A 15,890-nucleotide genomic window follows, 5' to 3' on the forward strand; every position below is an offset into this window, starting at 1 on the left:
TGAATCTTTACAATATATTTCTGTAGAAATACGGTTACCTTCTTTTTGGATAGAAATATCTAGAAAAGGCAATTCTTTTTCACTATGGGTGTATGTTAGAAAAATGTTGTGATTATTTTTACTCAGTACAGAAATAAACTCATGCAGACAGGTCAGGGGGCCCTCCCACAGCATAAAGATGCTTAGAGGAATATGGCTGCACCTCACTGACGAGGCCCAATGAAGGCCGAAACGATCGTCTGGTGTTGCTGTGTTTCTTGTTCAGAGAGGAATTGCCTCGTATTTTGGCACTGGACTGACCGTAATAGGTGGGATCAGACTGATATACTACAGGAAAGTTTTACTCTGTGAAAAGCATTACTGGGCTAAATGAAGCTGCACCCAGGTGGTAAATCGCCAAAGAACAGGCTAACAATGGTATTGAGTTGTTTGTTCCTGTGAGTGTGCTTCTCTCTGTGTGTATATATATATATATATATATATATATATATATATATATATATATATATATATATATATATATATATATATATATATACAAAAGTATAAGCATAGAGACAAGACCTGGTGTTGATCCCTGTAGTCCCACGCCACAAAAGCCAGCATATGCATTGTATTAAAGGAAGGTGTGTTACTTAAATCTCGTGTGCTGGCTTTTGTGGCGTGGGACTACAGGGATCAACACCAGGTCTTGTCTCTATGCTTATACTTTTGTCTACATTTATCTTGGCCGTGCATTCGAGTGGTTGCTACATTGGTGAGTGCTGATCTTTTTTTGTAAATATATATATATATATATATATATATACACACTCACCGACCACTTTATTAGGTACACATTGTTAGTACTGGGATGGACCCTCTTTTGCCTTCAGAACTGCCTTAATTCTTTGTGGCATAGATTCAACAAGGTGTTGAAAACATTCCTCAGAGATTTTGGTCCATATTGACATGATAGCATCACGCAGTTGCTGCAGATTTGTTGCCTGCACATCCATGATGTGAATATCTCGTTCCACCACATCCCAATGGTGCTCTATTGGATTGAGATCTGGTGACTGTGGAGGCCAATTGGAGTACAGTGAACTCATGTTCAAGAAACCAGTTTGAGATGGTTTGAGCTTTGTGACATGGTGCATTATCCTGTTGGAAGTAGCCATCAGAAGATGGGTACACAGTAGTCATAAAAGGATGGACATGGTCAGCAACAATACTCAGGTATTGTACTAAGGGGCCCAAAGTGTGCCAAGAAAATATCCCCCACACCATTACACCACCACCAGACTGAACCGTTGATACAAGGCAGGATGGATCCATGCTTTCATGTTGTTTACACAAATTCTGACCCTACCATCTGAATGTTGCAGCTGAAATCAAGACTCATCAGACAAGGCAACGTTTTTTCAATCTTCTATTACCCAATTTTGATGAGCCTTTATGAAATGGAGCCTCAGTTTCCTGTTCTTAGCTGACAGGAGTGGTACCCAGTGTGGTCCTCAGCTGCTGTAGCTCATCTGCTTCAAGGTTTGACATGTTGTGCGTTCAGAGATGGTCTTCAGCATACCTTTGTTGTAACGAGTGGTTATTTGAGTTACTGTTGCCTTTCTATCATCTCAAACCAGTCTGCCCATTCTCCTCTGACATCAACAAGGAATTGTCGTCCACACAACTGCTGCTCACTGGATATTTTCTCTTTTTCAGACCATTCTCTGTAGACCCTAGAGATGGTTGTGCGTGAAAATCCCAGTAAATCAGCAGTTTTTTAAATACTCAGACCAGCCCGTCTGGCACCAACAATCATGCCACGTTAAAAGTCACTTAAATCCCCTTTCTTCCCCATTCTGATGCTCGGTTTGAACTTCAGCAAGCCATCTTCACCACGTCTAGATGCCTAAATGCATTGAGTTGCTGCCATGTGATTGGCTAGCAAAGGGACAAAGTTATTTACAGTACTTGATATATATTTTGCAGTCCCCTTTTGTGAAAATAAGAGTATTTACATGATTATTACAAATATTACCTGTTATGAGATAGCAGAGGTGGTGCTACTTAGTACCATTGAGTACCCTCACAAAAAAGTCACTATATTTTACAAGTCAAGTTTCTAACTCGCCCACTGCAATTTCTTACTCATCCAGAACTAGTGGAAATTTCAAGCCTTATATATATATACATACCCTACATTCACAAACACCTTTCGGCTTGAACAAAGATATTGATTTGGCAGCCTTTTTAGTAGATAAATAGAAGGAATATAGAAGAATAGATATATATACTGATATATCCCTATAGAAACAAATATGTCTACCTACTACATTAGACATATAGAATATTCTAAGAGAAAACTACTTGGTCATCTATATGCATACTAGGATATAGATACCTGTACAATATCATTTATAAGAATTCCTAATTTTTGCAACAATTCTGTATACAAATTCACAAATCTGTAATGAAATCACTCACTAAATTCCTTATCTCCAAATATTAAGCGAGACATCCAACTAGACTGGAAACCACTCTCTCTGGGAGCCTGTCTTTTGCCTCTAAAAAGTTCCCTACAAGAATGTGGATAATTTCTTAGTACAAAATATATATATTTTTTAGTTTAAATTATTTTAACAAACAATGGAATTTTAAATACATATACTATGTTTGTTCGTTTATATAAGAAAATCGTTTTAACATGTTAAGTTGCATATCTCATAGTTTTTCTATGTTTTGAATCACCTTCAAAGCATATTTTGTTTTAATCTTTTTATGCATGTATTATGTTTTAAACAATCAAGTGGAAGTAGCAATGTGTATACTATTTAGAATGACTTGAAATACAAATGTAGTTCAAATCATTCCCTACTGGAAATTACACCAACCCTATTATTGTTTATGCATTGGAAAACACGGTACTCCTGGATTGGTTTGAGATATCATATCAACCAATCTCTCTTGCCCAGTGTTTAAGACATTAAAAATATTACAAGCATAACACGTATTCTATTTTAGCATTCACGCATACCCCTTATCATCTATCAAAGACAGTAAGCTGAATACACGCTTGCGCTATAACTAATCATAAGTTTAGGGAAATATTTTATTATTACATATCTATAATAACCTTTATTTATGTATTTTCTCTTTTAGCAGTACGTCCTTTCACTACTCATACTAACCCCTTTATATAAGCCCACTTAGGAGTAAAGATCATCAGCGATCGGGGGTGTTACGTAAACATTTGCTGAACCTCTAATTTGATTGGTTCATCAGCGCACACCCCCGCCGCTTTTGCTATACACACTGGAACGGTAGCACTACGCATGCGCAATAACGCCTCACTCGCGCTTTTAACACACTACCGTATTTCATAAACAACCAAACCAACGAAATAGATAAAGCACATATTTTAGGAACACTTCAAAGTGATAGTCTCAATTCTTTGATCTCCTCATTTAAAATATCTTGTAATTCAAGAACAAACAAATACGATCTATTAGGCCAGTGATTGGCAGACCACCTAACACACCTTTCTAATCACATGACCACAAAGAGCCAATCAGAGCTCTAGAATATCGTAATTACACAGGTAAACCCTATTTAAAGTCCCCAACCAAACACCAGCAATCACACTCTAAATTTTCCTCTGAAGAAGAAGGTAACCCATTATTTTACACCTTTGAAACGCGTAAGGAGAGATTTGAACAAAAATATTATGAACTGTATTTTATAAACTGCTTGTATGCCGTTTTCCTGCATTTCCTGCATTTCTGACTATTCACCTTGGAACTTTGTACTTGTTATAATGCATTACTATGCCTAACTGATACCTCATATTGGATTGAGGTGGAAGAATGTGAGCATTTTTTACATATGAAATAAATATATGTTTTAAACTTGTACAACAGTGTTGCACTATCCTTTCCATATTTTTGTTCCCTTATCTATGTATTCCTCATCACGGATTACTGGGAGCTGAGTGAAAAATCAAGCATACTCGGAGGAGGGAGAAAGAAATCTCTACCATACTAAGGAAGCAGGAAAGCATTGTTTCTAACAACACCAAGGAGGCAGAGAAGCAGCGTTTCCAGATTGCTGAGGGACAACTGTTTTACTGAAGACGCTTCCCACTTACCTCATAGGTTTGAGGTTACATCTAGTAAGTGGGCATTTATTCACAGCATAAGGATTAGACTGAATACTATCACTTATTCTACATAATCCACTTGGACTTTGGGACTATAAACACCTGTGAATTTTGTGTATTTTATTGATGTCATAACTAAGTTAACTACTAGTACTTTTAACTAAAAAAAAGGAAAATCATTTTTTCTTTTCAGGATATCTTATTCACCTGATTGGTACACCATTCTACTCAAATACATATCATTTGCAAATATATGTTTTGATATAACTCATTCATACGTCGCTGGTATAAATACTTGCACTAGATATACTATATAGAATAATCATTATTAAAATATTATCAATTTGACACTACACTTACTACTCTGTCACCACTATTAATAATATATTGGTTACTAATTTTATGAACAGTGCGCCTTAATACCACTCTTCCTACCAATATATATATATATATATATATATATATATATACACATATATACACAACACACAGAAAACCTGGCACTCGCAAGCAGATACTCAGTAATGTTTAAAAGCAAAACTGGGGGAAGTCAGTTACATTTGGCACCAAAGGAAAAAGCCCAGGACTAAGTCAAGGTCTCCCCCTTCCTGGGACCCTAAACCAGCACCCACAAAATGCATACTTTCAAACAAACCAACTGGGAACAGGCTTTTGTAATCTCCCCTATGTAAATACAAAACACAGGAATGGACCGCACTCACAGACTGGACTGGGTACACATCCTAAGCCACTGTTAACTCCACAGCCCTGAACACTGACAGGCAGCTGCACAGTTCCCAGCAACCCAGGCAGTTAACCCCTGAACAGCCTGGGTGACAGGCCCACAGAGAAGCATTACAAACATTATAAACACAACACACATAAAACCTGGCACTCGCCAGCATATTGGCCGCAAATCTGCAGGGGGACGGTATTGCTGGTGCAATGAGAAATGCCAACAGCGTATGCTGCCGGCATTTATCGATGTGCGGCGGACATGATTCGATATAGCGGATCATGTCTGTCCGCACATACATAAATAGACCACTGAATGCGCTCCATTCCTGTGTTTTATATATATATATATATATATATATATATATATATATATATATATATACAGTATATAGATAAAATGTGTAGTTAATTGGTGACATTTTTCCCCACTGTTTTATTCATGTCAGATTGATCATGTGATTTCCTACCTCTCCGTGCATGATGTTGCGCTCCTTGGAGAGACATGCCGTTTTATGCAGCAGTTTTGCAACAGCCCATTAGTCTGGAAAAGAATCTTCCACAGGATCAGTCCCTATAGCAGAGTTAAGGATAAAAACTGGAAGAGAGCTGCCATTCTGAACTGTAAGAGAGGAAAAATATAACTATGATACATTAGCAAACTTGAAATGTTTAAGTGGGTAAATAAACAGTATGAAGTGAAGACAAAAATATTGGCAGTTTGATATCTTTCTTTTAATTCACCCTCAGCATTTCTCTTCATCTACTGTACTATGATTTTTTTTCTCCCCTTTAATGAGTTCCCAGTGATCCATTTTACCTGATGTTGTATATTAAATTGTTTACAAATTGCTAATTTACCTTTATTTTACCTTTACATCTGAAATAGCTGCTTTTGCCTGTTGGAACTGCCACTTATACTGACAATTTAAGTACAGAAGTACTGATCATTCAAAAGCTATGTTAACAATAAGGTACAGATGAGAGCTACTATAAGGAAGAAGGACAGATATAGAGAGAGAAGACAGTGAGGTCTACTGTACCTGTTTGTTCAGCCTGTCTGACTGAGTTGTGGTTTAAATGACCAAAAACAGCTATTTCATATACAAAAATAAATTTAAAGGAATATTTAACATACATTTTAACTTTAAACTAGGATAACAAGTTATTGGAAACACCTTCCAGTAATCAGTTTTACAGTACAGTGCCCCTTTAATTTAATTTTCTTTTTATCTTGATATCCCTTCCTTTCCTGTTTTGTGCCAACAGATACCAAGGGAATGCACTTCCAGTCATTTAGAGGCCGGAAGCAAGCTGTGCAACATATTGATCCCCCTACCATAGCAAATGGGATCAAGCGTTTCCTGCCCACAAAGGAATATGGATTCATATTGGACGATGAAGACATTCTATTTCTTCAAGTCAATCCTCTGGCATTCTCCCATTATATATCAGTGTGCAGGAATGTCAAAGATGTAAGTATTGTTCTTAGGCACACAAGTTACACCAGCTGTCTCTCACAGCCAGTTCTTCTCACTCACTCACTCTAACTTCCATAGAGTTAACATTCATTTTCTTTCTTTAACATGTTGACTCTATAATCTTCCAACCCTTCTACTGGCTCTGTGCTTTAGTGAATGCTCATATCTTACTCCCTATGTTTTTCATGCAGTTTTCCATAGGACCTGGGATTGATGGAGACGATCAAAAGTGCCTTTATGTCATAACCTCATTCAATTGTCTGAAGATCTACTCTATGCCCACTTGTCAAAAAGTTTTCGAGATGATGTTTGGCCCACTAATTAAATTCAAGCAGCTAGTTGTGCTTGGGCCACCGTCAAGAAGAATATTACTGTTTGTAACAGGCAAGCTAGAATTAGTAAGGGTTAAGAGAGTGACAATGTGGGCTTAGAGAGTAATAATACTTGTTCTAGAACTTCTTAAAGGAATATGAAACCCATACATTTTCTTTTTTGATTCAGACAGAGCATACCATTTAAAAAAAGTTTCCAATTATCTTCTACTCTCAAATTTGCTTAGTTCTCATGATATTCTGTGTTGAAGAGATACCTAGGTAGGCATCTGGAGCACTACATATCAGGAAGTAGTGCTGCCATCTAGTGCTCTTGTAAATGGATAGGGAGTATGGTTTGAGTGACTCTCTGTACAAGTAAGAGCTATTTACTGTGGTAGTGATCTTCATCTCTCAACCATGACTTCCATATTATATATTGAGATGTTTGGTCAGACCCTCTGCATGGAGGGGAGGTGCACTATTATATATCTATCTACACCGTCACCTTTTTAACAACGGCCATTAAAGGGACATTAAACACTAAATCCATGCTAGACAGAATGATGCATTCAAAGAAAAGATTAGTCCATGACTAACATGTAGATGTATTTTTTAAAGTTTCATTAGTTGTTTAAAAAGTGACAAAATAAGTGTAAAGTTTTAGTGTCTATAAAACACTGGGAGCTGCCATGTTGTAACTTGTGTTACCTTCTCTGCTGTGGCCAATTAGGGACAGCTATACATAGGTCATTAGAGTGTGCAGCCAATGGTTGTGCTGGATTTAACAGTGTCCTGCACTTCCATTTCTAACAGGAACTGAAAAGCTCACAATTTCAGAATGGAATTACAGGCAAAGAGGACAAAATTAGTAATGAAAGTATATTGCAGAGTTGTTTTATTATATACAATTTATCATTTTATATTACCATCCCAAAGTGTTTAATGTCCCTTTAATAGCAATGTCCTTTGAGTTAAACATTCTGTGCATAATCCTCCCAGACACTGGAATAGCTTGTTAAAACTTTTGTTATAAGCACTAAGAGGGAAATGTGTATTTTGCATGTCTTGTATAATGTACTGCAGCTTCAGGCTTTAAAGGGACAGTGTAAGATTGTAAGGGGAAAAATGCTTTAATTATCCATAGCAGTGGCGGTTCTAGAAATTATTTTGGGTGCTAAGAAAGGTGGTGAAAAAGGTAAAAAAAAAAACAGCACACACAATGGGGCCGATTTATCAAATGTCTGTCCGACATGATCCTCTCAGTTCTGGTGAACTGCTTGTGCAATACCGTCCCCCGCAGATTCACGGCCAATCGGCTAGCAGTGGGTGTCAATCAACCCGATCGTATTCGATCGGGTAGATTGATGTCTGCAGCCTCAGAGGCGGCGGACCAATTAAGGCGCAGCGGTCTTAAGACTTGGCAGAACATGCGTTTCCCTTCACAGCTCAACTGGGTGCTATACACCTCCAAACTCACGTGTAGCACCCCCATTGTGCCAAGCGGCTCCATAGAACCACCACTGATGCATAGTAAAACAATTTTCCAGTATATTTTTATTATTTATTTTACCCCTTTTTCTTGTAGTTTAAGTTTTAAGATTGTGGATTTTACAGTCCTGAAAAGCGAAAAAGTGCCAGTACCAGTAGCAAACACTGTAATCTCCAGACTGAAGTCTGGATTGGCTCCTCGAAATAAGGAAAGAGGTGTATACATTGTGGTCATTGACAAAATCTGCAGAGAACAAGGTGTAAATTTCTTCTAATAACGCTCATGCTTTGCTTACATATTAATCTATTGGAAGAAAGCAGAAAAAGTATAATTGCGAGGTGTTTACTGTTGCTTAGTTATTTTACATGACTTAGTACGTAGATATCTGGATATTGACCCTGGACTAAACATTTCCTTGGAACTAGTAGAATTTTGGGATAATTTTCAAACCCTGAATATATATAGATTGATTGGGGCCTATTTAACAAAGGTCTGAAGGACCTGATCCGACAGTGCGGATCAGGTCCGACAGAGCTCGCTGAATGCGGGGAGCAATACGCTCTCCGTATTCAGCATTGCACCAGCAGCTCTTGTGAGCTGCTGGTGCAACGCCGCCCCCTGCAGACTCGTGGCCAATCGGCCGCCAGCAGGTGGGTGTCAATCAACTCAATCGTACTCAATCGGGTTGAATTGCTGCGATCTCTGTCTGCCTCCTCAGAGCAGATGGACAGGTTATGGAGCAGCGGTCTTTAGACTGCTGCAGCTCCATACGGAGCTTGATAGATATGCCCCATAGAGAGATAAATAGTTAGATATAGATATATACAGTGTGTCTGGTGAACTGCTTGTGCATTGCCGTCCCCTGCAGATTTGCAGCCAATCGGCTGCTAACAGGGGGTGTCAATCAACACAATCGTATCTGATCGGGTTGATTGCTGTCCGCAGCCTCAGAGGCGGCAGACTAGTTAAAGGGACAGTATACTATAAAATTATTTTTCCCTTAATGTGTTTCCAATTACTTTTTTTACCAGCTGCAGAGTACAAAATGTATGAGATTTGCTTTTTAAGGCTTATTTGTGTATATGAAATAGCTGATTGTGTTTTGAAGCCACAACCTAAAAAAAATGGGTTGAGCTTGTAGGTATAATCAGATCTCATTACTTTATCACATGGTGTACACATACCTGCTTCTTTATCTTATATCTCTCCATAAACCAATCACCAATACTTGGAGAGATCAATGGAAAATTAACATTGTATTACCTTATCTCTTCTATACCCCGCTGTGAGTGTAATTTCTTCTGATGGCTGTGTTAACACAGCTTGGCCTCAAGGCCAAAAACGTTCAGAATAGGTGGGGATACCACAGGCTAAATTAACTATTTCAGATGCCAATATAAGGGTAATGGAAATACTTGTAAACAATGTAATAGACTCCAGCAGGTAAAGTGGATCATTGGGAAAAAATTAGAGGGGAGAAATTTTTTGAGTAAACTGTCCCTTTAAGGAGCTGCAGTCTTAAAACCACTGCTTCTTAACTGCTGTTTCCGGCGAGCCTGAAGGCTTGCGCAGAAATAGGGGCATCAGGGGCCATTCGGCACTTGATAAATCGGCCCCTAGGAGTGAAGTAGAAAGTTGCATAAAATTGCATGCTCTATCTGAATCATGAAAGAAAAAAATCCCTTTGATAAAAAACAAAATTAATGACAAAAAGCACCTTTCACATAGGCTATTTTGACAAGTCACTGGAAGTTAGATATTGTAAAGAACAGCCTCAAAAGAAGTATAAGGGAAAGGGAAGAAATGTAACATATGTAAGGTTTTATTTTTTTTTTATTAATCTGAGTCTTGTTTTATATGTTTTAGAGGCGGGAAAAGTTTACAGTCTGGTGCCAGATGAGATTGAGATGAGACAACGACAACCCTACTCTGGACAGATAATATTTCAACAAGTATCACAGTGTCTGTTGAACAAAGCAGTTACCCAGATTTACACCAACCAGGACCGGGTCATTTATGTAACTGGTAAGAGTGTGAAACTGACAGAACTGAGCTGTGACTATGAAGGGTGACACATGCATTAGAAAGACATGAATCTGTTCCACTGTGGGGTCACATGGGAAAGACAAAGGTATTAGAATATTTCCTGTTCCAAATCTAAAATAGTAACACTAATCTTATCTTATCTTACTTCAGATCAAGGTATATTTTATTGTGAGGTTCAGTCATCTGCTATGGACACCAATTTATTTGCTAATTTTCATTCTTTGGAGCAAATTACGCCCTTGCCACTCATTCACAGTAAGGTAAGCTATAATATTAGCAAATCCTAAAAAGTCTTAGGGCATGATATTTAAAATCTCGCTGCTCAGGTGAGATGATCTAAGAGGTCTCGTCAATACGGCGGGGCCCTTGAATTTTTTTTTAGAAACACATATTTTATCTTGAGAAATGGTTATGTTGTTATATAGGGGTCAATTTACTAATGCGCAAGCGGACATGATACTATGTAGCGTATCATGTCTGCTGTACATCGATAAATGCCGACAGCATATGCTGTCAGCATTTATCATTGCACCAGCAGTTCTTGTGAACTGCTGGTGCAATACTGCCCCCTGCAGATTAGCGCTAGCAGGGGATGTCAATCAACCCGATCGTATCCGATCGGGTTAATTTCTGTCCGCCGCCTCAGAGCAGGTGGACAGGTTATGGAGCAGCGGTCTTTAACTTCTGTTTCCAGCGAGCCTGAAGGCTCACCGGAAACACGTGGCATCAAGCTCCGTATGGAGCTTGATAAATTGAACCCATAGTGTTCTTTATGTGAAACAAAAACTCCTACATTACAATACAAGGTCTTAAAATAATAATTTTGCGTGATTTCTCTCCATGCCAGCAAGGTTTTGAATATCAGGCCCTTAGACCTTAAATTTGTCTTCCGCCGTCACGCTAAGTGTGCTCAACCAGCTTTTTGTGCGTGTCGGACATTGCATTTATTACAAGTTGAAAGTAAAAAAGTTTTCGCTTGTGTGCTAACCCTACGTGCACAATAAGACTAAGTTGCAATATTGAGACCGAGCTAACGTATTCTTGCATAGACTTCAATGGAGCGCGAAAAGTGGTAAAAAAACACCCAAAAAGTCGCACAAACCTAATCGTATTTTCTCAAGTGCGCTAACCCCACATGAAATATTAATATTTCAAATTCCAATGTTCTTCACATAGAAGAATATGATCTATTTATTCTTAAATACATATTTCTATATATGTCTGATGAGTTTTTTTAGTAAAATATATATCTATACCTATATATATATATATATATATATATATATATATATATATATATATATATATATATATATATATATATATAATTTTACAGTGAGGGAAAAAATTATTTGATCCCCTGCTAATTTTGTATGTTTGCCCACTGACAAAGAAATTATCAGTCTATAATGAGTGAAATAAGTATTTGATCTCCTATCAATCAGCAAGATTTCTGGCTCCCAGGTATCTTTTATACAGGTAACGAGCTTAGATTAGGAGCACTCTCTTAAAAGGAGTGCTCCTAATCTCAGCTTGTTACCTGTATAAAATACACCTGTCCACAGAAGCAATCAATAAATCAGATTCCAAACTGTCCACCATGGCCAAGACCAAAGAGCTGTCCATGGATGTCAGGGACAAGATTGTAGAGCTACACAAGGCTGGAATGGGCTACAAGACCCAATCAGAAGGTGACAGTTGGTGCGATTATTCGCAAATGGAAGAAACACAAAATAACTGTCAATCTCCCTCGGTCTGGGGCTCCATGCAAGGTCTCACCTCATGGAGTTTCAATGATCATGAGAGCGGTGAGGAATCAGCCCAGAACTACACAGGAAAATGTTGTCAATGATCTCAAGGCAGCTGGGACCATAGTCACCAAGAAAACAATTGGTAACACTCTACGCCGTGAAGGACTGAAATCCTGTAGCATCTGCAAGGTCCCCTTGCTCAAGAAAGCCACATGTACAGGTCTGTCTTAAGTTTACCAATGAATATCTGAATGATTCAGAGGGGAACTGGGGACAGGACAACTTTACCACATCAAAGGGACGATGGACGGGGCCATGTACTGTCAAATCTTGGGTGAGAACCTCCTTCCCTCAGCCAGGGCATTGAAAATGGGTCGTGGATGGGTATTCCAGCATGACAATGACCCAAAACACACGGCCAAGGCAACAAAGGAGTGGCTCAAGAAGAAGCACATTAAGGTCCTGGAGTGGCCTAGCTAGTCTCCAGACCTTAATCCCATAGAAAATCTGTGGAGGGAGCTGAAGGTTCGAGTTGCCAAATGTCAGCCTCAAAACCTTAATGACTTGCAGAGGATCTGCAAAGAGGAGTGGGACAAAATCCCTCCTGAGATGTGCGCAAACCTGGTGGCCAACTACAAGAAACGTCTGACCTCTGTGATTGCCAACAAGGGTTTTGCCACCAAGTACTAAGTCAAGTTTTCCAAAGGGGTCAAATACTTATTTCACTCATTAAAATGTAAATCAATTTATAACTTTTTTAAAATGTGTTTTTCTGGATTTTGTTGTTGTTATTCTGTTCAAATAAACCCGCCATTAAAATTATAGACTGATCATTTCTTTGTCAGTGGGCAAACGTACAAAATCAGCAGGGGATCAATAAATAAATATATTTAAAATACTTAGAACATATCCCTTATGTGAAGAACATTGGGATGTGAAATATTTAAAGTAAATACACAGTTAGCGTTAAACACTTTGGGTCAGAGTACAAGTGGAGCGCAAAATTGTGCTTTTGCGAGCCCAATATTTGCACTCCACTCAGTAATACCGGAGCACACACATGTGCGCTGGTATTACAGGTTCAGCGCAATGCAAAGCCAACTTTGAGTTTGCATTGCTGGGAAGCTTTGCGCTCACAAAAGCGCGCTTCTATAGGCTCCAATGGGAGCCTCGTTCTCATGCCGTGAGACATGGCAGAGAACCTAGCACAGCGAAGGAGGTAAGTTGGGCAGCGATGGGCAGCAAATGTTAAATATATATGTATATGAACATATACATATATATGTGTGTCTATGTGTATATACACATATTAACACATAAATACTGTATATAAGCATATACATATGTATCTATAGGAATAACACAGTCCCTATAGAAAGCAATGTAAAAGGCACTTTTATGGGCAGTTTTTTTCTAACACCCCACACCCGCTCACTTTAACCCCTTGTAACTGCTTCATGCAGTTATTTTTTAATTATTTTTTTTTATTTTATTAAAGCACACTACATTGTATTTTGGGGGCAATTGGGGGACATTTTTAAAAATCAACCAGAGATCTGATCTCTGGTTAATTTTCGGAGCGCTAATTGCTACCGCAAGCTCACGGTAGCATTAACCAGCCACTTGTAATGGCTGGTTATTTATCGTGCGCCCGTTTACAGGCGCACGATAAACTAACGCTTCACGTGTAATCTAGCCCTTTATTAAATATGAATATTGCATAAAAAGGATTTTACATGTTTTCAGCTACTTAACTGTAAAGGGCTCCAATTAACGTATATATGCCTATATATGAATACATATGTATTTATATGTGTTTATATGTCTTTAAATACATATATACACATATAAATACATACGGTATATACCCACATATACACAACATAATACATATACATATTTAGACTTGTGTATGTATGTATCTCTATGTTAAAACCCTTTGCAGCATTTTGTTTTTCACCTGAGTCCTTATAACTTTTTATTGCAATTTTTCTAAAATAATTTTTATTAGATAGTGTTATTAAGTGTGTAACTGTACTTTTAAATGTTTTTTTTTTTTTTTTGTGCAACTTTTATTCGAGTGTAACAGTTAACCAGAGCTCTGAGGCCATGCATGTTAAATTAAATTGCGCTCAAGCTTTTACTTTCAACTTGTTATAAGCACTCTACTTCTGACGTGCACAAAAAGGCGTGATAACCCTGATATCGCTTGCTCACAACTGTATGCGTGCCACTCATAATCTGAACCCAAGTTGTAAAAGTTGTTTGGTATTTGTTCTGTTCTAGAGATGCAGAATAATATGTCCTGGATAAGGTCTGAAGGTGCAGAGTGTGTACTCTATAGATCAGTTTTTACTATATTATTTTTAAAGCAGTTTTCATTATTGCTTCTGATGATATTAGATTAGTTGCATTGGTAAAGTCGGTGTATCACCCTAATGTTTTGTAGAACAACAGGTTATACACCCCCATAGTTCAATTATTGAGATAAAGGGGCATATTTATCAATGTGCGAGCGGACATGATACGAAGTAGCGTATCATGTCCGCCGCACATCGATAAATGCCGACAGCATTGCTGGTGCAATGCCACCCCCTGAAGATTAGCGGCCGCTAGCAGGGAGTGTCAATCAGCCCGATCGTATTGATTTCTGTCCGCGGCCTCAGAGCAGGCGAACAAGTTATGGAGCAGCGGTCTTTAGACAAGGGGCATCAAGCTCGAAACAGAGCTTGATAAATATGCCCCATAGACTAAGGGGTTGAATTATCAAGGGCTGAATGGCCCCTGATCCACTTGTTTCCGCACAAGCCTTCAGGCTCGCCGGAAACACCAGTTAAGAAGCAGTGGTCTTAAGACCGCTGCTCCTGAACTGTATCCGCTGCCTCTGAGCGGCGTACAACACTCAGCCCGATCGGATACAATCGGGTTGATTGACACCCCCTGCTAGCGGTTGATTGGCCTCAAATCTGGAAGGGCAGCATTGCACAAGCAGTTCACCAGAACTGCTTGTGCAATGCTAAATGCTGACAGCGTATGCTGTTGGCATTCAGTGATGTCTGTCGGACATGATCCGCAGAGCGGATCATGTCGGACAGACATTTCATAAATTGCTTCTAAGAATCCTCTGAATATATTTTAGTGGTGGAAAAAGCACATTCCCTGATTTAACTCTAGAGGTGCACACTGTACATTACACATTCATTTCTAAAGGTACTGTGACCTATATGTTCCTTTTAGATCGTGAAATGTTCCATTGGGTACAATCACCTAGCGATGGTGGATGATTTCGGCAGAATTTTACTTCAAGGAAACAACAAATATGGACAACTGGGATTAGGGGACAGATTCTACAGAGAGAAACCTACCCAGGTAATTACAGAGTCCATATTAGCAATCTCTATCATACCCTGGTAATTAAACAAAGCTAACTGTTATGTATAGTGTATATGTTTATCAATACGTTTTGTATTTTTATATATTTGTATAACTTTTGTGATTTCATATCTCTGCTGAAATCATTATTTAAAGTCTGCTGATTTATTGTTAGGGACCTTCTTATCTTGCCAATCACCTTAGCACATGCGTTAATGCAGCCTTTTATACAACATACCTTTAAATGGACATGAAACCCAAAATTTGACTTTCATGGATCTGATAGAGCATGGCATTTTAAACAACTTTCTGATTTACTTCTATTATCAAATGTCCTTTGTTCTCTTGATATCTATTGTTGAAAAGCAGGACTGTAAGCTCAGAAGCATGAACGTGTCTCGAGCACTATATGGCAGCAGTTTTGAAAGAATATTATCCATTTTCAAGAGCACTAGATGGCAGCACTTATTACTGCCATGTAGTGCTCAAGATGCCTACTTATGTATCTCTTCAACAAAGAATGCCTTGGCAACAAAGCAAATTTGATAAGAAAAGTAAATTGGA

The 15,890-nt window shown here is 38.5% G+C and overlaps 1 protein-coding gene across 1 annotated transcript in view; it reads left to right on the top strand.

Moving 5' to 3' along the window:
• Positions 1 to 15,890, top strand: part of FBXO24 (F-box protein 24) — a 39,881-nt gene that overhangs the window by 20,290 nt on the left and 3,701 nt on the right. Inside the window, exons 3-8 of the mRNA XM_053719457.1 lie at positions 5,323 to 5,497; positions 6,143 to 6,348; positions 6,546 to 6,738; positions 10,024 to 10,182; positions 10,354 to 10,463; positions 15,192 to 15,323. Coding sequence (XP_053575432.1) covers positions 5,323 to 5,497; positions 6,143 to 6,348; positions 6,546 to 6,738; positions 10,024 to 10,182; positions 10,354 to 10,463; positions 15,192 to 15,323 — 975 coding nt within the window. The remainder of the gene's footprint in view (positions 1 to 5,322; positions 5,498 to 6,142; positions 6,349 to 6,545; positions 6,739 to 10,023; positions 10,183 to 10,353; positions 10,464 to 15,191; positions 15,324 to 15,890) is intronic.

The sequence above is a fragment of the Bombina bombina genome, chromosome 6 (assembly GCF_027579735.1).
Source record: "Bombina bombina isolate aBomBom1 chromosome 6, aBomBom1.pri, whole genome shotgun sequence".
In the NCBI taxonomy this organism is placed as follows: domain Eukaryota; kingdom Metazoa; phylum Chordata; class Amphibia; order Anura; family Bombinatoridae; genus Bombina; species Bombina bombina.